The sequence below is a fragment of the Nerophis lumbriciformis genome, linkage group LG20, assembly GCF_033978685.3.
Source record: "Nerophis lumbriciformis linkage group LG20, RoL_Nlum_v2.1, whole genome shotgun sequence".
NCBI lineage: Eukaryota > Metazoa > Chordata > Actinopteri > Syngnathiformes > Syngnathidae > Nerophis > Nerophis lumbriciformis.
The window spans coordinates 7538041-7563935 of NC_084567.2; the positions used below are offsets into that span (position 1 = coordinate 7538041).

Sequence of the window (25895 nt, forward strand, 5' to 3'; positions counted from 1 at the left end):
AGAGTGTACATGTGTTTTGGGAGGAGATCAGAGATTGGCTGAGAGACAAAGGTGTGGAGATGTCCCTATAGAAGAGATCAAATGTGGTATTTTTATAAATGACTGCAACATAGAAATTTTTGTCAACATTATTATGCTCCAGGAATAAATGTTTCTACATAAATGTCGATTTATGAAAATAAGGCCTACATTTTCTAATTGGCTTAATGCTATACAATTATCAATCAAATCTTGGAGGATGATTAAGAGTACAAAAGCCTTTAAATTGATATATTTGATAATAAAAAAATCAACAACATTTCAAGTGATTTAGGTAGCCCTTTTTGTCTTTTTTTTCTTCATATTTTTTATTAATTATTATTTATTAATATTTAATACTCTATCTGTATTTCCTTTTGTTTTCTTTTCTTGACATATTTTGCTAATGTCGTGATTTGCTGAACCTGATGTGTAGATTGTTAGTTATGTTGAAAGTGCCTTGACGTTTGTCCATCCATCCATCCATCTTCTTCCGCTTATCCGAGGTCGGGTCGCGGGGGCAGCAGCCTAAGCAGGAAAGCCCAGACTTCCCTCTCCCCAGCCACTTCGTCCAGCTCTTCCCGTGGGACCCCGAGGCGTTCCCAGGCCAGCCGGGAGACATAGTCTTCCCAACGTGTCCTGGGTCTTCCCCGCGGCCTCCTACCGGTCGGACGTGCCCTAAACACCTCCCTAGGGAGGCGTTCGGGTGGCATCCTGACCAGATGCCCGAACCACCTCATCTGGCTCCTCTCGATGTGGAGGAGCAGCGGCTTTACTTTGAGCTCCTCCCGGATGGCAGAGCTTCTCACCCTATCTCTAAGGGAGAGCCCCGCCACCCGGCGGAGGAAACTCATTTCGGCCGCTTGTACCCGTGATCTTGTCCTTTTGGTCATAACCCAAAGCTCATGACCATAGGTGAGGATGGGAACATAGATCGACCGGTAAATTGAGAGCTTTGCCTTCCGGCTCAGCTCCTTCTTCACCACAACGGATCGATACAGCGTCCGCATTACTGAAGACGCCGCACCGATCCGCCTGTCGATCTCACGATCCACTCTTCCCTCACTCGTGAACAAGACTCTGAGGTACTTGAACTCCTCCACTTGGGGCAAGATCTCCTCTCCAACCCGGAGATGGCACTCCACCCTTTTCCGGGCGAGAACCATGGACTCGGACTTGGAGGTGCTGATTCTCATCCCAGTCGCTTCACACTCAGCTGCGAACCGATCCAGTGAGAGCTGAAGATCCTGGCCAGATGAAGCCATCAGGACCACATCATCTGCAAAAAGCAGAGACCTAATCCTGCAGCCACCAAACCAGATCCCCTCAACGCCTTGACTGCGCCTAGAAATTCTGTCCATAAAAGTTATGAACAGAATGGGTGACAAAGGGCAGCCTTGGCGGAGTCCAACCCTCACTGGAAACGTGTCCGACTTACTACCGGCCATGCGGACCAAGCTCTGGCACTGATCATACAGGGAGCGGACTGCCACAATCAGACAGTCTGATACCCCGTACTCTCTGAGCACTCCCCACAGGACTTCCCGAGGGACACGGTCAAATGCCTTCTCCAAGTCTACAAAACACATGTAGACTGGTTGGGCAAACTCCCATGCACCCTCAAGGACCCTGCCGAGAGTATAGAGCTGGTCCACAGTTCCACGACCAGGACGAAAACCACACTGTTCCTCCTGAATCCGAGGTTCGACTATCCGGCGTAGCCTCCTCTCCCGTACACCTGAATAGACCTTACCGGGAAGGCTGAGGAGTGTGATCCCACGATAGTTAGAACACACCCTCCGGTTCCCCTTCTTAAAGAGAGGAACCACCACCCCGGTCTGCCAATCCAGAGGTACCGCCCCCGATGTCCACGCGATGCTGCAGAGTCTTGTCAACCAAGACAGCCCCACAGCATCCAGAGCCTTAAGGAACTCCGGGCGGATCTCATCTACCCCCGGGGCCTTGCCACCGAGGAGCTTTTTAACTACCTCAGCAACCTCAGCCCCAGAAATAGGAGAGCCCACCACAGACTCCCCAGGCACTGCTTCCTCATAGGAAGACGTGTTGGTGGGATTGAGGAGGTCTTCGAAGTATTCCCTCCACCGATCCACAACATCCGCAGTCGAGGTCAGCAGAACACCATCCTCGCCATACACGGTGTTGATAGTGCACTGCTTCCCCTTCCTGAGGCGGCGGATGGTGGTCCAGAATTGCTTCGAAGCCGTCCGGAAGTCGTTTTCCATGGCCTCACCGAACTCCTCCCTCCTTGACGTTTGTGTGCATTATAAATGTGTGTTTGTTGTTCAATGAAAAACAAACAAAAAAAAAACTACGCTATTAAAAGTTTTATCGGACCAGGTCCGTGTACCTTCTTTTCATTCTATTTCTAATTCGGAAACGCAATTTAAAAAAACAAAATGAGCGACGTTTTTTTTATTTTTACTAAGTATGGCAGATTTTAAAACAAACAAAAAAGGGTTGATTTTTAATTAAAATATTGCCATGAAATGTGATTTTTTTTTTCCGATTTCCTTTTGTGGATTTGTATTTTTCCAAATAAACAACAAAAATCTAATGTATGTTCATTAAAAATTAAAAAATGCATGCTTATCTATGTGACGACAAATAGAACCGGAAGCAGTATTTAAGCTTTCGTTTTAAGCATAACGGTCCGTTCTATTTCGAATTCTCTAATGTGAATCAAAAAACACATTTTGGGCCATTTTCTCTATTTTCATTTGTGAAACAAATTTGGACAACTATTTAATGACACTTTTTTATAACAACAATAGGACTCCTGCTAAACAAAGGTGTTAGCGTTATGCTAAAAACATGCTAAACGCGAAGGAAAAGCTTTAAAAAAATACTGCTTACGAATTTGTCATCACACAGATAAGCAGCATTTTTGCATTTGGGATTAACATGAATTTTAATTTTGCGATTATCTGGAAAAATAAAAACCCATGAATGGAAAACAGCACAAAAACAAGTTTTATGGCAATATTTTAATGAAATTCAAACATTTTTGGTTTGTTTTCAAAACTGACATATATACCGTAATAAAAATCGAAAAACGGCCTTATCTTTGTTTTTTGATTTGCGTTTCAGAATTAGAAATTAAATGAACGGACATAAAAACGACAATAGGACTCCTGCTGAAAAAATATGTTACCGTTATGTTTAAAAAAACCCCATACTAAACGCAAAGGAAAATACTAAAATACTGCTTCCGGTACAATTTGTCATCACACAGATAAACACGCATTTTTGCATTTTGGATGAACATGTATTCGATTTTTTTGTTTATCTGGAAACATTTAAATCTATAAAAGGAAAACAGCACACAATCCAATTTTATGGCGATATTTTAATGAAAATCAACCCTTTTTTGGTTTGTTTTAAAATCTGCCATATTTCATGAAAAATCGAAAAACTTTGAAGAACTAATTTTGTTTTTTGATTTGCGTTTCAGAATTGGAAATAGAATGAACGGAAGGTACACGGAAATACACGGACCACCCACCACATCGTTTAAAAATCATCTAAATTTGAAGTGTTCATCTTAGCTTGCAACTTGTAATTGAAGAGCTGCATATTTCGAAAGTAATTTATACTCATACTTGCCAACCTTGAGACCTACGATTTCGGGAGGTGGGGGTGGGGGCGTGGTCGGGGGTGGGGCGGGGCGTGGTTGGGGGCGTGGTTAAGAGGGGAGGAGCATATTGACAGCTAGTCACCAAGTCAAGTATTTCATACATATTATATATATATATACATATATATATATATATATATATATATATATCTCTACATCCTGAAAATATGTAAAACAAAACTGTGTTTAGATAATTGATACTTCAAACTTGCATAAATAAATAATAAGGAATATAACATAACTTGGCTTCTGAGAGTTTCAAAATGTAATGAATAAAATGCTAAAGTTGTTGATAAACAAGCAATTATTTTAATAATTAAATATGGTCATTTTAAATGAATTATTATGATAATTTAAAATCAATTATTTGAAATATGTTTATTTTAATGTATAATTCTATGGCTGGATGTAATAAGGAGTCACGAAAAAATACAAATAAAAATACAATTAATTTTGATGTTTTTAGCAAAATATAGTAAAAATGTATTTTTATTTTTATTTTTTTAAATTAATAAATATATTTATTTTTAGGTAAAATAAACATAATAATACAATTTATCTCTAGTCTGGATGATTTAGTTCTTGTCACCCTGTTGTCTCCCGTCATGAAAAAAGGCTGTCCTCACTCAGGTCCGCATGGAGCTGGAGGGGGCGCGGCTTCCAGCTCCGGCTGAAAATCGGGAGATTTTCTGGAGAATATTTGTCCCGGGAGTTTTTTGGGAGAGGCACTGAATTTCGGGAGTCTCCCGGAAAATTCAGGAGGGTTGGCAAGTATGTTTATACTGCCCAAATGATTTAAATATAAAGAGGGAACGACCGCTGTACAAATTTTGCAGAAAGACTGAGTTGTTTTAATATTTCTATAACGAAAATTCCATGTACTGTGAAAAAGAAGAATATATTTTATTGAACAACTAAACATCAAACAGTAGAACAGTGAAAACAAAATAAAGCATTTCCGTTACATTGGCGCATGCGCATACGGATCGGGGAGGTCAGCACATCCGGTAAACAAGAAGACTTCCGTGGTGGGCAAGATGGCGGACTAAAGAAGTTTACGATCTAATTGCTGCATATATTCACAGCTAATATAGAAATAAATAACTCAAATAGTTGTATTTTCTAAAGCCCATTAAATAGAAGTGAAGATTGAAGACGTGATAGAAGATGGACGACTACTGCTATGCTAAGATGGCGACGTCCGCTAAAAGAGAACATGAAAGAGAATCAACTTCCAGCAAATCACCAACGGAGATAAAGACGAAAGATGAAGGTGAGTGAGTTGAAGTTTTGTCCTTTGAAAACCATTTCAAGCCCTTAAAGTGTAAATGAGCCGACCTTGTTGAAGAATGTAAAGAAAGAGCCGCCATGATTGTTAGCTTGAAGAAGGCAGTGGAGTTCACATCAGAGGAGATGAAAGAATGCAAAAGTCAAATGAAGAAAGTGGAAGAGCAAAACAAGCGCTTGTGTAAAGAAAATAATGATGTGAAAGAAAAGATTTTGGTGAAGACTGAGAGATGTGCAGTGTGTGAAGAGAAGACATGTCTACTTCAAGGTGCAGAGGATTGGAGGTAATAAAGAAGAAGAAGAATATGATTACCGTACTGTCAACTTTTGGGAAGTGTCACAGATCATAATGTAAAATATTAATCGTTTGCATTTTTTAATAACGAATATGCATGTTGCGCACTGTTGTTAAAGGGGAACATTATCACAGTTTCAGAAGGGTTAAAACCATTAAAAATCAGTTCCCAGTGGCTTATTTTATTTTTCGAAGTTTTTTTTCAAAATTTTACCCACCATGCAATATCCCTAAAAAAAGCTTCAAAGTGCCTGATTTTAACCATCGTTATATACACCCGTCCATTTTCCTGTGACGTCACATAGTGATGCCAACACAAACAAACATGGCGCAAAGAACAGCAAGCTATATTGTAGCGTCCCTGAAGAGTTAGTGCTGCAAGGGGTTCTGGGTATTTGTATTGTTGTGTTTATGTTGTGTTACGGTGCGGATGTTCTCCCGAAATGTGTTTGTCATTCTTGTTTGGTGTGGGTTCACAGTGTGGCGCATATTTGTAACAGTGTTAAAGTTGTTTATACGGCCACCCTCAGTGTGACCTGTATGGCTGTTGACCAATTTTGCCTTGCATTCACTTGTGTGTGTGAAAAGCCGTAGATATTATGTGACTGGGCCGGCGTGCCAAGGCAGTGCCTTTAAGGTTTATTGGCGCTCTGTACTTCTCCCCACGCCTGTGTACACAGCAGCGTTGTAAAAAGTCATACATTTTACTTTTTGAAACTGATACCGATAATTTCCGATATTAAATTTTAAAGCATTTATCGGCCGGTAATATCAGCAGTCCGATATTATCGGACATTTCTAGTTAAAATAGGTCATCCTAAATTGCAAAAGACAAAAATCTCATTGTATATTTCTATAAAAACTCATTCTTTACACATGGACATTCATTTTTCGCTAACTTTGGGGTGATTACTAAGGTTTAGGAAATGTTGGGCACCCCACAATACGATTACAATTCAGGGGCTACAGTACGATTATAAATAGATTAAAGTAAAGTAAAGTACTATTGATTGTCACACACACACACTCAGTGTGGCAAAATTATTCTCTGCATTTGACCCATCACCCTTGATCACCCCCTGGGAGGTGAGGGGAGCAGTGGGCAGCAGCGGTGGCCGCGCCCGGCAATCATTTTTGGTGATTTAACCCCCAATTCCAACCCTTGATGCTGAGTACCAAGCAGGGAGGTAATGGGTCCCATTTTTATAGTCTTTGGTATGACTCACAACCTACCCATCTCAGGGCGGACAATCCAACCACGAGGTCACTGAGTAGATTATATATACATCTTGAATTATTATATTGTGTATTTTTGTTTAATTGTACATTATTAATACATTGTATATTATTTAACCTAAATGCCATTACTTATGAATAATTGAGGGGAGGGGATCAAAGAGAGGGAGCAGATTGCTATTTCTGCATATTGCTGATGAAGATGTGTGTGGTGGTGGGTGCTTAAGAAGCAGTCAACCATGCTGCTGTCCTTCAGCTTTATTCCATGAGTACTTTGCAAGCGTTTCTTTTAGTTGCTGTTGTTTACTCCCTTGGATGAAACTGCTTTGGGACAAATCTTGCATTCAGCCAGGTTTTCAGTCTTTTGGGGAAGTGAGCCCACACTTATGAACGTTTAGCCCTCAAGGACCCCCTTGTATACCGACCCAATTAGGAACCGGTACCAAATGTCTTTTATTTTTTAGGATTCTGAAGACGAAAAAAAAATGCTTGCAAGAGGTGGCTAATAGAAGTCACCATTGTAGCCTTCATAGTCCTCTAAAACAACTTAAAGGGGAACATTATCACCAGACCTATGTAAGCGTCAATATATACCTTGATGTTGCAGAAAAAAGACCATATATTTTTTTAACCGATTTCCGAACTCTAAATGGGTGAATTTTGACGAATTAAACGCCTTTCTATTATTCACTCTCGGAGCGATGACGTCACAACGTGACGTCACATCGGGAAGCAATTCGCCATTTTCTCAAACACATTACAAACACCGAATCAAATCAGCTCTGTTATTTTCCGTTTTTTCGACTGTTTTTTGTACCTTGGAGACATCATGCCTCGTCGTTGTGTTGTCGGAGGGTGTAACAACACGAACAGGGACGGATTCAAGTTGCACCAGTGGCCCAAAGATGCAAAAGTGGTAAGAAATTGTACGAAATTTGTTCAAAATACGAGGGTGTGGGGAAAGCCGACGAAAATGGTCAGTCGTTTGTTCCGCACACTTTACCGACAAAAGCTATGCTACGACAGAGATGGCAAGAATGTGTGGATATCCTGCGACACTCAAAGCAGATGCATTTCCAACGATAAAGTCAAAGAAATCTGCCGCCAGACCCCCATTGAATCTGCCGGAGTGTGTGAGCAATTCAGGGACAAAGGACCTCGGTAGCACGGCAAGCAATGGCGGCAGTTTGTTCCCGCAGACGAGCGAGCTAAACCCCCTGGATGTCTTGGCTCACACCGCTTCTATCGTCCCTTATGCCACCGAAGATGATCAAGAAAAGAATATCGACCCTAGCTTCCCTGGCCTGCTGACATCAACTCCAAAACTGGACAGATCAGCTTTCAGGAAAAGAAAGCGGATGATGGTATGTCTACAGAATATATTAATTGATGAAAACTTTTTTCATTACTCGCGGTTTTACGTAAATTACTATACATAAACTGTGTTTACCAATAATTTAGCTTAAAAACATTACAACACTTGAAAACAAACACATACCAATCATTGGTTAGAAGGCGATCGCCGAATTCGTCCTCGCTTTCTCCCGTGTCGCTGGCTGTCGTGTCGTTTTCGTCGGTTTCGCTTGCATACGGTTCAAACCGATATGGCTCTATAGCTTCAGTTTCTTCTTCAATTTCGCTTAAGCCGCTGGAATCCGAGTCTCAATCCGAGCTAATGTCGCTATAGCTTGCTGTTCTATCCGCCATGTTTGTTTGTATTGGCATCACTATGTGACGTCACAGGAAAATGGACGGGAGTATATAACGATGGTTAAAATCAGGCACTTTGAAGCTTTTTTTAGGGATATTGCGTGATGGGTAAAATTTTGAAAAAAAACTTCGAAAAATAAAATAAGCCACTGGGAACTGATTTTTAATGGTTTTAACCCTTTTGAAATTGTGATAATGTTCCCCTTTAAAAACCCTCTATATATATTTATATATATATGTGTGTATATATAATGATAATGTAGTAACAGACATTCTTAACAATATGTTATATATATATGTGTGTATATATGTGTGTGTATATATATATATATATATATATATATATATATATATATATATATATATATATATATAGGCAGCACGGTGGCAGAGGGGTTAGTGCATCTGCCTCACAATACGAAGGTCCTGAGTAGTCTTGGGTTCAATCCCGGGCTCGGGATCTTTCTGTGTGGAGTTTGCATGTTCTCCCCGTGACTGCGTGGGTTCCCTCCGGGTACTCCGGCTTCCTCCCACCTCCAAAGACATGCACCTGGGGATAGGTTGATTGGCAACACTCAATTGGCCCTAGTGTGTGAATGTGAGTGTGAATGTTGTTTGTCTATCTGTGTTGGCCCTGCGATGAGGTGGCGACTTGTCCAGGGTGTACTCCGCCTTCCGCCCGATTGTAGCTGAGATAGGCTCCAGCGCCCCCCGCGACCCCAAAAGGGAATAAGCGGTAGAAAATGGATGGATGGATGGATATATATATATATATATATGTATATATACACATTAGATGAGTAGGCTATTTCATCCCGACGAGCCTATTTCGCAGGTTTCAAAAGGGAGGTATTACATTTGACATGGGACCGACCAACTGAAACGTCTCTGTCCTTTTTTGTGTATTTTTTATCTGCAATTTTTTTAATTGTAGCGTAACAATTAATCAATCAAATATCATTTATATAGCCCTTAATCACAAATGTTTCAAAGGGCTGCAAAGCAAATTTTAAATAGCTGCTGGCTGGCAAGCAGCTTCCAAAAGACCCATTAGCTAAGATCCATTAGCTGCACAATCAAGTGCTTGATGCAAAAACAATACACCAAACAAGCCCTGCATTAAAATAATAGTAATAATAGGGAATACACAACAGCTCATTTTGGGGGCTGTGATTATTCAAGAACTACTGTATAAGGCTACTGATTAAATTATTAAATTACACTAATAAAAAAACTAGCAGTACAAAGTTAGCATGTACCTCGTGGACATAATAGCCCCTTGTGAGAATAAAACCCTGCTCCGTACGAACACATTCGTAGTCGTATTCCTAGTGATGTATACCACTGATTTTCCTTATGATCTGATACCAAGTAAAATTCAGGCTGGTATTGGTGATGTCGACTCTTTGTGCAAATATACATAAAGTGTCTGGTAAGATTTAAAAAGTAGTGTGTTTTAAGTGTTGCTGCTGTTAAGGAATCATCTTCAATCAATATAAACTCTCAGGGCGAAACAAATGATGGCGTTTGTCTCTACTGAATGCTTTATCTTATTTGTTTTTAACACTGTATTGACTCCAAATAGTCTTCAATAAAATGTATATACACCATCTGCTTTATAATACTGAGACTCATTTTAATATACGGGTAATTTTCTTAATTAAACAACCGCTGGGTTTGAACGTTACGTACTTACCAAAGCAGAAGAAAATGTAGTTCCCATCAATCGTGTTTCATCTAGACAAGATCTCAATGATTTAGTTACTTTACACTGTGTTCCTGTTAAAGGGGAACATTATCATCAGACCTATGTAAGCGTCAATATATACCTTGATGTTGCAGAAAAAAGACCAAATATTTTTTTAACCGATTTCCGAACTCTAAATGGGTGAATTTTGGCGAATTAAACGCCTTTCTAATATTCGCTCTCGGAGCGTTGACGTCACAAAGCTGATCTGTCCAGTTTTGGAGTTGATGTCAGCAGGCCAGGGAAGCTAGGGTCGATAAGGGGTTTAGCTCGCTCGTCTGCGGGAACAAATTGACGCCATTGCTTGCCGTGCTACCGAGGTCCTTTGTCCCTGAATTGCTCACACACTCCGGCAGATTCAATGGGGGTCTGACGGCAGATTTCTTTGACTTTATCGTTGGAAATGCATCTGCTTTGAGTGTCGCAGGATATCCACACATTCTTGCCATCTCTGTCGTAGCATAGCTTTCGTCGGTAAAGTGTGCGGAACAAACGTCCAATTTCTTGCCACTTTCGCATCTTTGGGCCACTGGTGCAACTTGAATCCGTCCCTGTTCGTGTTGTTACACCCTCCGACAACACACCGACAAGGCATGATGTCTCCAAAGTACGGAAAACAGTCGAAAAAACGGAAAATAACAGAGCTGATTTGACTCGGTGTTTGAGAAAATGGCGGATTGCTTCCCGATGTGACGCCACGTTGTGACGTCATCGCTCCGAGAGCGAATATTAGAAAGGCGTTTAATTCGCCAAAATTCACCCATTTAGAGTTCGGAAATCGGTTAAAAAAATATATGGTCTTTTTTTCTGCAACATCAAGGTATATATTGACGCTTACATAGGTCTGGTGATAATGTTCCCCTTTAAGGAGAAACATCTCATGGATCATGTCTAAGATAAAGTGTGTTTGTGTTGTTTGTGTATCCTGCAGACGTCCAGCAGCTGATTGGTCATCCAGGAGAACTTCCCTCTCAGTCACTGAGGGACAGCTCCGCTTTGAAGCAGGCAGCTCCATGGCCACCCCACATTAAAAAGGAAGAGGAGGAACTCTGCATCACTCAGGAGGGAGAGTGTCTTCTAGGACGAGAGGAAGCTGATCTCACCAAGTTGCCACTGACTGTTGTCTCTGTGAAGACTGAAGAAGATGAAGAGAAACCACAAGTAGACAGCCTCTTAACTCCACTATCAGGTAGTGAGGCTGAAGACGAAGTTGAAGTACCTTTGAGCAGCGATGCAGACTGTGATGGTGATATGAGGACTCACACTGACAACAAACACTCTGAATGCTCTACAAAGAAGAAAGGTAAAAATGGTTGAGGTTTACTAAAAAGAACACATTGATACAACACATAAGAACACACACAGGAGAAAAACTATTTAAATACTTAGTTTACTGTAAAAGTTGTTTTTGCAGATTAGGTTTGTCTCAACACATAGTAAAGCACACTAGAGGAAATACATGCAGCTGTTCAGTTTATAGTAAAAGCTTTTCACATAAGAACACACACACTGGAGAAAAACTTGTTAGTTGCCAATGAAACCTTTTCATACAGACAAACTAACATTGACTCAACACATAATGAAACACACAGAACAATCCGTCTGTTGCTTACTTTGTGGGGAAGATTCTCTTAAAAGGCATGCATTGTAACACGAAAACACACAAACTTCAGTCGTTTAATTTTTGGTAACAGATTTACTCTAAAGGCAACTATGTTAACATACAAACCCTGTTTCCATATAAGTTGGGAAATTGTGTTAGATGTAAATATAAACGGAATACAATGATTTGCAAATCCTTTTCAACCCATATTCAATTGAATGCACTACAAAGACAACATATTTGATGTTCAAACTCATAAACTTTATTTTTTTTTTGCAAATAATAATTAACTTAGAATTTCGTGGCTGCAACACGTGCCAAAGTAGTTGGGAAAGGGCATGTTCACCACTGTGTTACATGGCCTTTCCTTTAACTGAGGAGACACATTTTTTAAGCTTCTCGGGTGGAATTTTTTTTCCCATTCTTGCTTGATGTACAGCTTAAGTTGTTCAACAGCCTGAGGGATCGGAGGTCACGGGCTTAGCTGCTTACGTGCAGTGATTTCTCCAGATTCTCTGAACACTTGGATGATATTACGGACCGTAGATGGTGAAATCCCTAAATTCCTTGCAATGGCTGGTTGAGAAAGGTTTTTCTTAAACTGTTCAACAATTTGCTCACACATTTGTTGACAAAGTGATGACCCTCGCCCCATCCTTGTTTGTGAATGACTGAGCATTTCATGGAATCTACTTTTATACCCAATCATGGCACCCACCTGTTCCCAATTTGCCTGTTCACCTGTGGGATGTTCCAAATAAATGTTTGAAGAGCATTCCTCAACTTTATCAGTATTTATTGCCACCTTTCCCAACTTCTTTGTCACGTGTTGCTGGCATCAAATTCTAAAGTTAATGATTATTTGCAAAAAAAAAAACGTTTATCAGTTTGAACATCAAATATGTTGTCTTTGTAGCATATTCAACTGAATATGGGTTGAAAATGATTTTCAAATCATTGTATTCCGTTTATATTTACATCTAACACAATTTCCCAACTCATATGGAAACAGGGTTTGTATGAAAACACTCCCCGGGAAGGCAAATGACGAGGAAAGTCCCGAAGCTGTGTCTTCTTTGCGCCCACGTTAGTGATAAAGGTTGGTTTGTTTCTGGAGGTTTTCTGTATGCTTTCCACGGCATTTGTGCACAATCTCTTGGCTTGTGATGGCGAATACTTTACCTTTCGTGATCGCTTGCATTTGATTACCAAATAAATGCACGACGCAAGACACACTCCCCTCTTTCCCTTTTTAAAGGGGAACATTATCACAATTTCAGAAGGGTTAAAACCATTAAAAATCAGTTCCCAGTGGCTTATTTAATTTTTCGAAGTTTTTTTCAAAATTTTACTCATCACGCAATATCCCTAAAAAAAGCTTCAAAGTGCCTGATTTTAACCATCGTTATATACACCCGTCCATTTTCCTGTGACGTCACACAGTGATGCCAATACAAACAAACATGACGAGGTATAGCGACATTAGCTCGGATTCAGACTCGGATTTCAGCGGCTTAAGCGATTCAACAGATTACGCATGTATTGAAACGGATGGTTGTAGTGTGGAGGCAGGTAGCGAAAACGAAATTGAAGAAGAAACTGAAGCTATTGAGCCATATCGGTTTGAACCGTATGCAAGCGAAACCGACGAAAACGACACGACAGCCAGCGACACGGGAGAAAGCGAGGATGAATTCGGCGATCGCCTTCTAACCAACGATTGGTATGTGTTTGTTTGGCATTAAAGGAAACTAACAACTATGAACTAGGTTTACAGCATATGAAATACATTTGGCAACAACATGCACTTTGAGAGTGCAGACAGCCCAGTTTTCATCAATTAATATATTCTGTAGACATACCCTCATCCGCTCTCTTTTCCTGAAAGCTGATCTGTCCAGTCCAGTTGGAAATGCATCTGCTTTGAGTGTCGCAGGATATCCACACATTCTTGCCATCTCTGTCGTAGCATAGCTTTCGTCGGTAAAGTGTGCGGAACAAACGTCCAATTTCTTGCCACTTTCGCATCTTTGGGCCACTGGTGCAACTTGAATCCGTCCCTGTTCGTGTTGTTACACCCTCCGACAACACACCGACGAGGCATGATGTCTCCAAGGTACAGAAAAGAGTCGAAAAAACGGAAAATAACAGAGCTGATTTGACTCTGTGTTTGTAATGTGTTTGAAAAAATGGCGGATTGCTTCGAGAGCCAAAAATTCACCCATTTAGAGTTTGAAAATCGGTTAAAAAAATATATGGTCTTTTTTCTGCAACATCAAGGTATATATTGACGCTTACATAGGTCTGGTGATAATGTTCCCCTTTAATGCAAACTTCTACTCACTAATTGTAGTGACTAAGTCGCACAATTGACCACACGGATCTTTTATGCTACGTTTTGTTCAGTTGTGTAGGAAGTGTGTTGAGAAGCACAATTACAATGCATACTTTAATTGTAATTTGACATGTCTGTGGAGTGCCATGTGTTAATGGAAGGCGCTCTCGCTGGAAGAAAGAGCCTTCAATATGAAGTACAGGCCAAAAGTTTGGACACACCTTTTCATTCATTGCGTTTTCTTTATTTTCATTACTATTTACATTGTAGATTGTCACTGAAGGCATCAAAACTATGAATGAACACATGTGGAGTTATGTACTTATAGGGGAACATTATCACCAGACGTATGTAAGCGTCAATATATACCTTGATGTTGCAGAAAAAAGACCATATATTTTTTTAACCGATTTCCGAACTCTAAATGGGTGAATTTTGGCGAATTAAACGCCTTTCTATTATTCGCTCTCGGAGCGATGACGTCACAACGTGGCGTCACATCGGGAAGCAATCCGCCATTTTCTCAAACACCGAGTCGAATCAGCTCTGGTATTTTCCGTTTTTTCGACTGTTTTCCGTACCTTGGAGACATCATGCCTCGTCGGTGTGTTGTCGGAGGGTGTAACAACACGAACAGGGACGGATTCAAGTTCCGCACACTTTACCGACAAAAGCTATGCTACGACAGAGATGGCAAGAATGTGTGGATATCCTGCGACACTCAAAGCAGATGCATTTCCAACGATAAAGTCAAAGAAATCTGCCACCAGACCCCCATTGAATCTGCCAGAGTGTGTGAGCAATTCAGGGACAAAGGGCCTCGGTAGCACGGCAAGCCATGGCGGCAGTTTGTTCCCGCAGACGAGCGAGCTAAACCCCCTATCGACCCTAGCTTCCCTGGCCTGCTGACATCAACTCCAAAACTGGACAGATCAGTTTTCAGGAAAAGAGCGCGGATGAGGGTATGTCTACAGAATATATTAATTGATGAAAATTGGGCTGTCTGCACTCTCAAAGTGCATGTTGTTGCCAAATGTATTTCATATGCTGTAAACCTAGTTCATAGTTGTTAGTTTCCTTTAATGCCAAACAAACACATACCAATCGTTGGTTAGAAGGCGATCGCCGAATTCGTCCTCGCTTTCTCCCGTGTCGCTGGCTGTCGTGTCGTTTTCGTCGGTTTCGCTTGCATACGGTTCAAACCGATATGGCTCAATAGCTTCAGTTTCTTCTTCAATTTCGTTTTCGCTACCTGCCTCCACACTACAACCATCCATTTCAATACATTCGTAATCTGTTGAATTGCTTAAGCCGCTGAAATCCGAGTCTGAATCCGAGCTAATGTCGCTATAGCTTGCTGTTCTTTCCGCCATGTTTGTTTGTGTTGGCTTCACTATGTGACGTCACAGGAAAATGGACGGGTGTATATAACGATGGTTAAAATCAGGCACTTTGAAGCTTTTTTTTAGGGATATTGCGTGATGGGTAAGATTTTGAAAAAAACTTCGAAAAATATAATTAGCCACTGGGAACTGATTTTGAATGGTTTTAACAATTCTGAAATTGTGATAATGTTCCCCTTTAACAAAAAAAGGTGAAAAAACTGAAATGTGTTTATATTCGAGTTTCCTCAAAATAGCCACCCTTTGCTCTGATTAATGCTTTGCACACTTTTGGCATTCTCTCGATGAGCTTCGATGGGTAGTCACCAGAAATGTTTTTCACTTCACAGGTGTGCTTGACAATGTAAACAGTCATGAAAATAAAGAAAACGCATTGAATGAGAAGGTGTGTCCAAACTTTTGGCCTGTGCTGTAGGTTGTACGCAGTCACGTGACTTTTGAACATAAGTAAATGCAGTGGGCCCACCAGAGTGCAAACTATCTGAGTACAAAAGAGGCCTAGATCTTACCATTAAAAGTAGATACCAGCAAATAATCAAACTGTGCAATGGAGTAGATTCCTATACTTTATCCAACAAGATTTGTCCGGTGATCTCAAGGATTATCTGTCGGTCGCGTTCCCAGATATGTCGAACTATCTGGGGCTCCAGACATCATTCTCCACAGCAAAACAGATGAAAACAACTTATTTGTGTGTGGCTGGGTCAAGCAAATTGGTATCCAGACTCTTCTGGATAAATCCATCCATCCATCCATCTTCTTCCGCTTATCCGAGGTCGGGTCGCGAGGGCAGCAGCCTAAGCAGGGAAGCCCAGACTTCCCTCTCCCCAGCCACTTCGTCCAGCTCTTCCTGTGGGACCCCGAGGCGTTCCCAGGCCAGCCGGGAGACATAGTCTTCCCAACGTGTCCTGGGTCTTCCCCGCGGCCTCCTACCGGTCGGACGTGCCCTAAACACCTCCCTAGGGAGGCGTTCGGGTGGCATCCTGACCAGATGCCCGAACCACCTCATCTGGCTCCTCTCCATGTGGAGGAGCAGCGGCTTTACTTTGAGCTCTTCCCGGATGGCAGAGCTTCTTACCCTATCTCTAAGGGAGAGCCCTGCCACCCGGCGGAGGAAACTCATTTGGGCCGCTTGTACCCGTGATCTTGTCCTTTCGGTCATAACCCAAAGCTCATGACCATAGGTAAGGATGGGAACGTAGATCGACCGGTAAATTGAGAGCTTTGCCTTCCGGCTCAGCTCCTTCTTCACCACAACGGATCGATACAGCGTCCGCATTATTGAAGACACCGCCCCGATCCGCCTGTCGATCTTACGATCCACTCTTCCCTCACTCGTGAACAAGACTCCGAGGTACTTGCACTCCACTTGGGGCAAGATCTCCTCCCTTTTCCGGGCGAGAACCATGGACTCGGACTTGGAGGTGCTGATTCTCATCCCAGTCGCTTCACATTCAGCTGCGAACCGATCCAGTGAGAGCTGAAGATCCTGGCCAGATGAAGCCATCAGGACCACATCATCTGCAAAAAGCAGAGACCTAATCCTGCAGCCACCAAACCGGATCCCCTCAACGCTTTGACTGCGCCTAGAAATTCTGTCCATAAAAGTTATGAACAGAATGGGTGACAAAGGGCAGCCTTGGCGGAGTCCAACCCTCACTGGAAACGTGTCCGACTTACTGCCGGCAATGCGGACCAAGCTCTGACACTGATCATACAGGGAGCGGACCGCCAAAATCAGACAGTCCGATACCCCATACTCTCTGAGCACTCCCCACAGGACTTCCCGAGGGACACGGTCGAATGCCTTCTCCAAGTCCGGATAAATCATGCTTTGTTTTTTGTTTTGTTTTTGTTGTAGGCGCCGTTGACGAGTGAGCGTGTTTTTCCCTGTTTTTATTCAAAATATAACTATAGGTGTCAGCATTGTGTATGTGCTGAAAGATTCATTTATGACTGCTGCCTTTGGTAAAACTATTTTAGTTTTTGCTCACATTTGATTCGTTTTATTTAGACTCGCCGAGTTGGTGCTTTGACGAAACACTCGTAGCAAAAATGTGTTTTAAGAAATACAAATAACATCATGATAATGCTTAAATGGGAAATACTAAACGTTAAAAGTATACCAAACAAACATTCAACGAAGTGATCGCTGCAAACTTGTGCCACTTTTCTTTTCTTACTTTTGCCCTTCTTGAGGGGCGGCATGGCATAGTGGGTAGAGCGCCCATGTCAGAAACCTGAGGGTTGCAGGTTCGCTCTCCGCCTCTTACCATCCAAATCGCTGTCGTTGTGTCCTTGGGCCGGACACTTCACCCTTGCCCCCGGTGCCGCTCACACTGGTGAATGAATGATGAATGATAGGTATGGCGTCACATTAGTGCCAAAAATCAGAGCGCATAAAAACTGTTATCGCGCGCTGATTCTCCACTTCGCGCGCGCAAAAGGTCGCGTGCACGCGCGGTGCCTTTCTGCGCGCACGCCGTCTCGGTCTGTGCGCTCTCTGTGTACTCCTGGCATCTCTCCTCGCGCTGTCATGTTTCTTTTTAGCACTTTGGGGGTGGGTATGCTTAGACGGCCCCTCCTTTCTGATTGGCTCTGAGCATTTTTCATATGACCAATCATTCTCCAGCGTAGCAACGTTGTAGCCATCTTACCTCGGACAGCTAGCCTCAATCATTGCATTGATGTCAATGGTACATGTACTAATTAAATTACCATAACTTGCTCGATTTTCAACCAATTTACAAACGGTTTGCCTTGTTACAAATCTTATTACATGTAGATATGACATACGATGCTGTACCATTACCTCTTTCGGTTTAAAAAAAAATGACTTAATTGTGCAACATAGTTGTGTAGGGTCAGTGTTAGTCAGTTCTCTGATTATTTTAAACTGTTTCAGAATACATTATTAAAAGCTATTTTTAACATTTTAAAAACAAAATTCAAAGATTATTTCATCAATTTTATGGCTGAATCAAAAGAAATTCCATAAATTAGAAAACAAATGTTCAAGAAGAAGTGAAAATATAAAATAATGTTATGGTTGGATGTTATTGCTGGTGGACCAGTTCTGGCTGAAAGATGTGATTATGGTGTTTGTTGTCTTATTATTTATTTGGGTCACATTTTGTATTACCCTGTATTGTGTTTATGTGGTATGAAATAACCTTCATCAGCGCGCGACATGTTTTTATCCACTTCTTCCTCCGTAAATCTTGATACATATTGACGATGACCCGCCCTGCTATATTTCTGATTGGCTCTGAGCATTTTTCAGCATTTTTCGCCTGACCAATCAGAAAGAAGCGGCCGTCTAAGCATACCCGCCCCCAAAGTGCCAAAAAGAAATAGACAGCGCGAGGAGAGATGCCAGGAGTACACAGAGAGCGCACAGACCAAGACGGCGCGCGCGCAGAAAGGCGTCTTGCGCGGGCGCAGAAAGGCACCGCGCGCGCAAAAAGGCACCACGCACGCGCAAAAGGGTGTCGCGCGCGCATGAAGTGGAGAATCAGCGCGCGATAACAGTTTTTATGCGCTCGGATTTTTGGCACTAATGTGACGCCATAGATAGGTGGCTTCCGTGGCTGCAAACTGGCAGCCACGCTTCCTTCAGTCTACGCCAGGGCAGCTGTGGCTACGAAAGTAGCTTACCACCACCAGGTGTGAATAAATGATGGGTTCTCACTTCTCTGTGAAGCGCTTTAAGTGTCTATAAAAGCGCTATATAAATCTTATCCATTATTATTATTATTATTATTGATTACCTCTCGAGGAACTCTGAAGACAGTTTTATCCTTTTTGCGATTTGAACAGTTCCAACAGCGTAAAACAACACAAGCATTGGGCATTTTTCTTTGAGAAAGGTATGTGACTAAACATATAAGAATGCATACAGGAAAAAAAAAATTGCTCATATTGTGGTAAAGGCTATTTTCAAGGAAGCCATTTACATAAACACATGATAACACACACAGAAAAACAAAACTTCCATAACAAATAGCATACTTGCCAACCCTCCTGGATTTTTCGGGAGACTCCCGAAATTCAGCGCCTCTCCCGAAAACCTCCCGGGACAAATTTTCTCCCGAAATTCAGGCGGAGCTGGAAGCCACGCCCCCTCCAGCTCCATGCGGACCTGAGTGACGTGTCAACAGCCTGTATTCACGTCCGCTTTCCCACAATATAAACAGCGTGCCTGCCCAATCACGTTATAACTGTAGAATGATAGAGGGCGAGTTCTTGGTTTCTTATGTGGGTTTATTGTTAGGCAGTTTCATTAACGTCCTCCCAGCGCGGTAACAACACACAACAACAGCAGTCATGTTTTATTCTACCGTAAAGCAGTTCGTCTGCCGTAAACAGCAATGTTGTTGTAATATATTGAGTTGGAGGCAATAACCAGGCGAGGTGATGAAGTACGTCTCTTTACTGTAGACTTCAAAACAGACTCTCACACTTGACGTCAGGTGCGCAACACCACGTAAATCGTTGGCCAACCAAAAAGTAACCCTAGTACGCTATAGCCAACATTCACCAGGAGATGGCAACAGACAAACATAGATCACTCGATTACATTCCTCCCCTTTTAGAAATGTAGAAGTTACTCAAAATAAATAAACAACCCAACCAAAAAATGCAGCAGCTCAATTAAAAAACAGTACTTAAGCCACATTCTTCTCTTTTTTTTTAGTACTGAACTCTTAACCCTCATTTGTAAACAATAACATGCTTATTATACAAACAGTATTTGTACACCTTTAGCACAGATTTTTATACTGTCTTCAGAGCTTCAGTTTTTTTGGTGGTACTCGAAACCTTTCTGGGTACCTGCGAAAGGGTGTTCAGCATGGTTAGAAAAATAGTGACAGAGAATAAAACAAGGATGGACAATTCAACCCTTAACTCAACAATGAGTAGATGAGTGTTATGTGTGTGTATATGTGTAAAGAAATGAACACTGAAATTCAAGTATTTCTTTTATTTATATATATATATATATATATATATATATATATGTATACATATATATATATATATATATATATATGTATACATATAATAAAATAAATATATATATATATAGCTAGAATTCACTGAAAGTCAAGTATTTCTTATTTATTTATATATATATATATATATATATATATATATATATATATGAAATACTTGACTTGGTGAATTCTGGCTGTAAATATATTCCTCCCCTCTTAGCCACGCCCCCCACCTCCCGAAATTCGGAGGTCTCAAGGTTGGCAAGTATGCAAATAGTGGAAACAGTATAGATACTTTATTTCATAAGAATCCTGGAATTGTTGGTAGTAAATGCTATTGTATTGTTTTTCAAACAATATTTCTGATTTAAAAGTTTGTTTTTCTTTCTGAGCGGCATGTAGCATGTTTAAATGGTGTTTTGGGAGGGCCAAGCACAAAGTAAATTGGTTTCAATTTGTCTCAATAGGTGGTGCTGATTTGAGATAGGAGGGTTTTGAGTTACGTGCTTGTTGTGGAATCAATTTAGGTCGTAAAAGTCCCATCACCTCAGGCTCTGTTCCCCCTCGTTTAAAAATCGCCATAAGTCACCACACCCGTCCTCAATAAAAACCTTGCCTATACGCAGAAAAATCTGCAGCTTTTGGCACATCTCCAACCTCACTATTCTGTCAACAATATTGGAACATGCAGTGTCAAGACAAATAACTCAACTCAATATCCACAAAGTCCCCAATCCACTCCCAAGTTTAAGGAGGAACATAGCTAAAGTGTGTTCATTTTGTTTGTCTCTCCCACAGACGTCCAGCTGGAAGAACCTCTCCCTCAGCCACAGGGGGGGAGCTCCACTTTGAAGCAGGAGGCGCCACAGCTCCCCCATATTAAAAAGGAAGAGGAGGAACTCTGGATCACTCAGGAGGGAAAGTGTCCTCTAGGCCTGACGGATGAGGCTGATCTCACCAAGTTGCCACTGACTGTTGTCTCTGTGAAGACTGAACATGATGAAGAGAAACCCCAAAAAGACAACCACTTAATAACTCCACTATCGGATAGTGAGGCCGAAGACGAGGTTGAAGTAACTTTGAGCAGTGAAACAGACTGTGAAGGTGATATGAGGACTCACACTGACAACAAACACTCTGATTGCTCTAAAGAGAAGACAGATAAAGAATGTTTAAGCTGCTCAGTTTGTGCTAAAAACTTTACTCAGAAGAGCAATTTGACTCAACACATGAGAACGCACACAGGAGAAAAACCATATATGTGCTCAGTTTGTGGTAAAAGCTTTTCACATATATACCTGAACACATGAGAACTCACACGGGAGAAAAAACATTTAATTGTTCAGTTTGTGCTAAAAGTTTTACTCAAAAGTGCAATTTGTATCAACATATGAGGACACACACTAGAGAAAAAACATTTACTTGCCCAGTTTGTGGCAAAAGCTTTTCTCAAAAAAGATACATTCCTGAACACATGAGAACGCACACAGGAGAAAAACCATTTAGTTGTTCAGTTTGCGAGAAAAGATTTTCTAAAAAGAGCCATTTGACTGAACACATGATAACACACACAGCGGAACAAAAATTGTGTTGCTCAGTTTGTGGGAAAATATTTTTTACCAGAAGAGGTTGGACTCGACACATGCTGAATCACACGAGAGAAAAACCTTTTAGTTGTTCAGTTTGTGGTAAAAGATACGTTACAAATTCAAATATGGTAAGACACATGAGAACACATACGGACTAAAAATATTTAGTTGTTCAGTTGTGGTAAAATATTCACTCAGAAGTAGGGATGTCCCGATCCAGGTTTTTGCACTTCCGATCCGATACCGATAATGTTTTTGCACTTCCGATCCGATACTGATACTGACCGATACCGATACTGACCGATAATGGCCTATCCGAGCATGTATTAAAGTTTAAAGTTATTTAGCCTACTTAGTTGTCAGAATCATGTTGAAAAGGGTTTTAGTACTCTTGATAACAACTAGCCAGCTGAATTAGGGGAGTTTGAATAATACACAATGGTTGGTAACAAGAAACTGACCTGTTTATTCAAGGATAAACACAAAATAGACAAAATTATACATGACAAACAGAAATGGCATCATTGAACTAGGGCTGGGCGATATGGCCTTTTTTTAATATTGCGATATTTTAAGGCCATATTGCGATACACGATATATATCTCGATATTTTGCCTCAGCCCTGAATGAACACTTGATGCATATAATCACAGCAGTATGATGATTCTATGTGTTTTGATTGATTGATTGAGACTTTTATTAGTAGGTTGCACAGTGAAGTACATATTCCCTACAATTGACCACTAAATGGTAACACCCCAATAAGTTTTTCAACTTGTTTAAGTCGGGGTCCACTTAAATTGATTCATGATACAGATATATACTATCAGATGTATACTATCATCATAATACAGTCATCACACAAGATAATCACATTGAATTATTTACATTATTTATAATCCAGGGTGTGGAGGGGGGCGCCGGATGTAAGTGTCAAAAAGACAGCCAAAAGAGTTTGATATGAGAATAAATCTAAAGTTAAAATATAGGGTAGAAATGCATCCATTTGCAGGAAATGTAGTCTTGATTTTCAACATTTTCTTTCAAGGCTTGCATGTCTACATTAAAACATTCTTCTTCATACTGCATTGATATATGCTACTTTTAAACTTTCATGCAGAGAAGGAAATCACAACTAAAAAAATCACTAATTTTTTCATACGGTGTTGATCTGGAAATTTTTGCCTCTGCATTTTGATGGTGTGGACGTGTAGCACCGAATGGAGATAAGCGTCTCGACAAACGTTATAATATTTGAACAATGATGACGAAAACTGTTTCCGTGTGTCGAAATTTTTTATGCGCTTTTATTTTTTTATTTGATTTTGTGCGTGGCATATAATTGCTATGTGCAGAGGACGCTTAAACAGTGCGCAATTGCACAAGCGCGCACCTTAGAGAGAACGTTGGTCACACGGCTGTGCTAGCATCACAGCTAACGGTAGCCATGCTGCTACCTCTCTGCTCGGGGAGGACGTATACGTATGTGACGTATGACGTGACAGTATGTGACGTATGACGTGACAGTATGTGACGTGTGTAAGAAGGTGCGCTTGCTGTCTGTGAGAGGGAGACACAGAAAAGAGTGAGAAGAGCCTGTCGTGTAATGCCAGCAGCTAAAAGCAACTGTGTGAGAATCCACAGACCTGTGGATGTGTTGAAGGTGTGCTGGAAAATGTGGAACGGAAATTAGGGAGCAGCAGAAAAGTGGAATGTATTATTTAAATAGGTGCGTTGGAAAACACGGAGCGGCGTTTCTTTTTAACTGGATCTGGATCGGCATTTTCCCATGCCTTGCCGATACGCATTTTTTTGCAAATAGCGGTGGCCGATCCGATCCAAATATCGGAGCGGGACATCCCTACTCAGAAGTCTATAATAGTAGCTTTACTCATAAATCAACTATCAAATATCGAAACACTCAAGGTAAAAGATTTCCACCCTAACAAAGTTTGACTCAACACATGAAACACACAGGAATATGTCCCTTCAGTTATTTACGTTGTGGTAAAGTATTTTCTAACAAGGGAGCAATATTTGCACACACAAAGTCACACAGCAGAGAACAACATTTTAAATGCTCAATTATTTGTGTGGAGATATTTGTGTAAAAAACGACTGCTAGCACACATGCAGACAATAAAGTGGATTTAAAATTCCTGTCCAGTTTGTGCTAAAAAGTTGTTGAATCCCAAAATGTGAGAAGTCACCTACTAAAAGTGAGGCTCTGTATGATACCAGATTCCCTCATTAGCCTAAATGTCGCTGTCAAAAATGAGAAAAGTGGGCATGGAGTGTAGAGGTTTCCAGAGAAATTGACTTTTTTGGTATTTGTTTACTAAGATGAACGGGAAAACAATATGCTTGGTGTCTAATAAAGTGTCTGCTCAAGAAATATAATATTCGGCGCCACAACAAGACTCATCATGCCAAAAATAACATCTTACAAGGACAACTAATGAAAACAAATCAAATATTTTTGGTGGGCGTGAAGAAACAGCAGTCTAGTTTCACCCACAGCAGAGAAGTTGGTGAAGCAGGGCTTTTTCTCTCTGGCTCTCATCGAAGGCCGACATTTCCCTCCTTCTCTCTTATCTATTGTGCTCGCGTCTTTGTTTTGTCTTAATTTTTTTGTAGCCCAATTTGCACTGATCTCCAAAATCTAAACAAGGGAATTGATCGACTGCCCTCTCAACGAATTTGACAAGATCTTGGGTTCGGGGTCACCTGCCTGTCCTGACGGAACGGTGGCCGCTGAACAAACGGTGAACTCTTGGGAGAAGCGGAGCGCCGCGTGCCTGGCGACCCGTCCAGTCGAGGACGTTGAAGGGATCGATTTATTCGAAACCATGCTAACAGGACACATGCTGATTGGAGTAAGCGTTGCCCTGGTGTATCGACAAATTGGAAGATACTAGAAGCTGTTCAAAGCTGCCACAAATGATTGGAGGCTGGGCGGAATCCTGAGCACTCAGACTTACGGTATGTGATTTTGGACTAAATCGCAAACCGGAAAACATCTCGGAGACACTGTCTACTCTGCATGGCAAGGTATGATGAATTTGAGGACCAGAAATAGACAATTCGAGTGAAAAGTTTAAATTCGTTTTCACTCCCTAAAACACAAACATTCTAATCTGGATTTTGTTTTTCCCTGGCTGCAAGCGACGTGGCAAGGTTGTTACTTCGAGAGTCCCCTAGAGGACAGTGGAGCAAAAACAAACTATTTCCCTGTCTATCATGGACATGCACCCGTTGTTTGTCGAGTTTTGTTGGACTGGCTGTGTGATCGAGCATCCACAGAAAATACACACACACACACACACACACACATTCTCCACCCCCTACATCCCATGCCTTCGATGCTTCACTCCACCTGGTAGGACGGAAAACAGAGCAGCGCCTCTACTGGCTGGAGCTTCGGGCTGGATGCCCGCCCCTACCCCCTCGTTGCAAGTCTCGGGTAATATGTCTTAGAGGGAAACTGCACTTTTTTATTTTTTATTTTGCCTATCGTTCACAATCATTATGAGACAAGAAGACAAAAGGTTTTTGTTGTTTTTCGCTTTCTAACATATAATAATCATCTCGTTCTAGGTGGCTAGCAATGCAGCTAGTGGGAGCAATCAATTCTACCCCTAAATCTCTTTAAAATGCATTAAAAAACCGTCAATACTTCACTTGCGTTCCATAACTTGAATAATAACGAAGATGTAGCGGCATTGTTATCGTAAGAGCAAACACTGAGGAACTCTTGTTCTATCGTAACAAATCGGCGTGCTTCGGTATTAGCCGTTGAAGTGAATTAATTAAATCATATTATGTTCTACATATGGTGAATGTTGAAGAAAGCGAACCACCAGGTTTAAGTAAATAATGGTTGAGCCCATAATAAATTAAGGAGCCTTAGTTGGACATTCGTATGTCTCATGAGAATAGGCAATAAATCCAGACTTCGGAATGCAAAAGGGATAGCTCTATCCTGGAGGAGAGATTCCATGTGTATCTTAAATGTCAACC

At 41.3% G+C, this 25895-nt stretch overlaps 3 protein-coding genes across 3 annotated transcripts in view; 2 read left to right on the forward strand and 1 right to left on the reverse strand.

The window, feature by feature from the left end:
• The window catches only part of LOC133619319 (uncharacterized), a 455654-nt gene extending 433123 nt beyond the window's left edge, over positions 1-22531 (forward strand). Inside the window, exons 2-3 of the mRNA XM_072915441.1 lie at positions 10880-11251; positions 21085-22531. Coding sequence (XP_072771542.1) covers positions 10880-11251; positions 21085-21596 — 884 coding nt within the window. The 3' untranslated portion in view covers positions 21597-22531. The remainder of the gene's footprint in view (positions 1-10879; positions 11252-21084) is intronic.
• LOC133619862 (uncharacterized) overlaps positions 1-25895 on the forward strand; it is a 498075-nt gene that overhangs the window by 290045 nt on the left and 182135 nt on the right. The window lies entirely within an intron of this gene.
• Positions 1-25895, reverse strand: part of LOC133619284 (uncharacterized) — a 360072-nt gene that overhangs the window by 159846 nt on the left and 174331 nt on the right. The gene's annotated exons all lie outside the window — the stretch shown is intronic.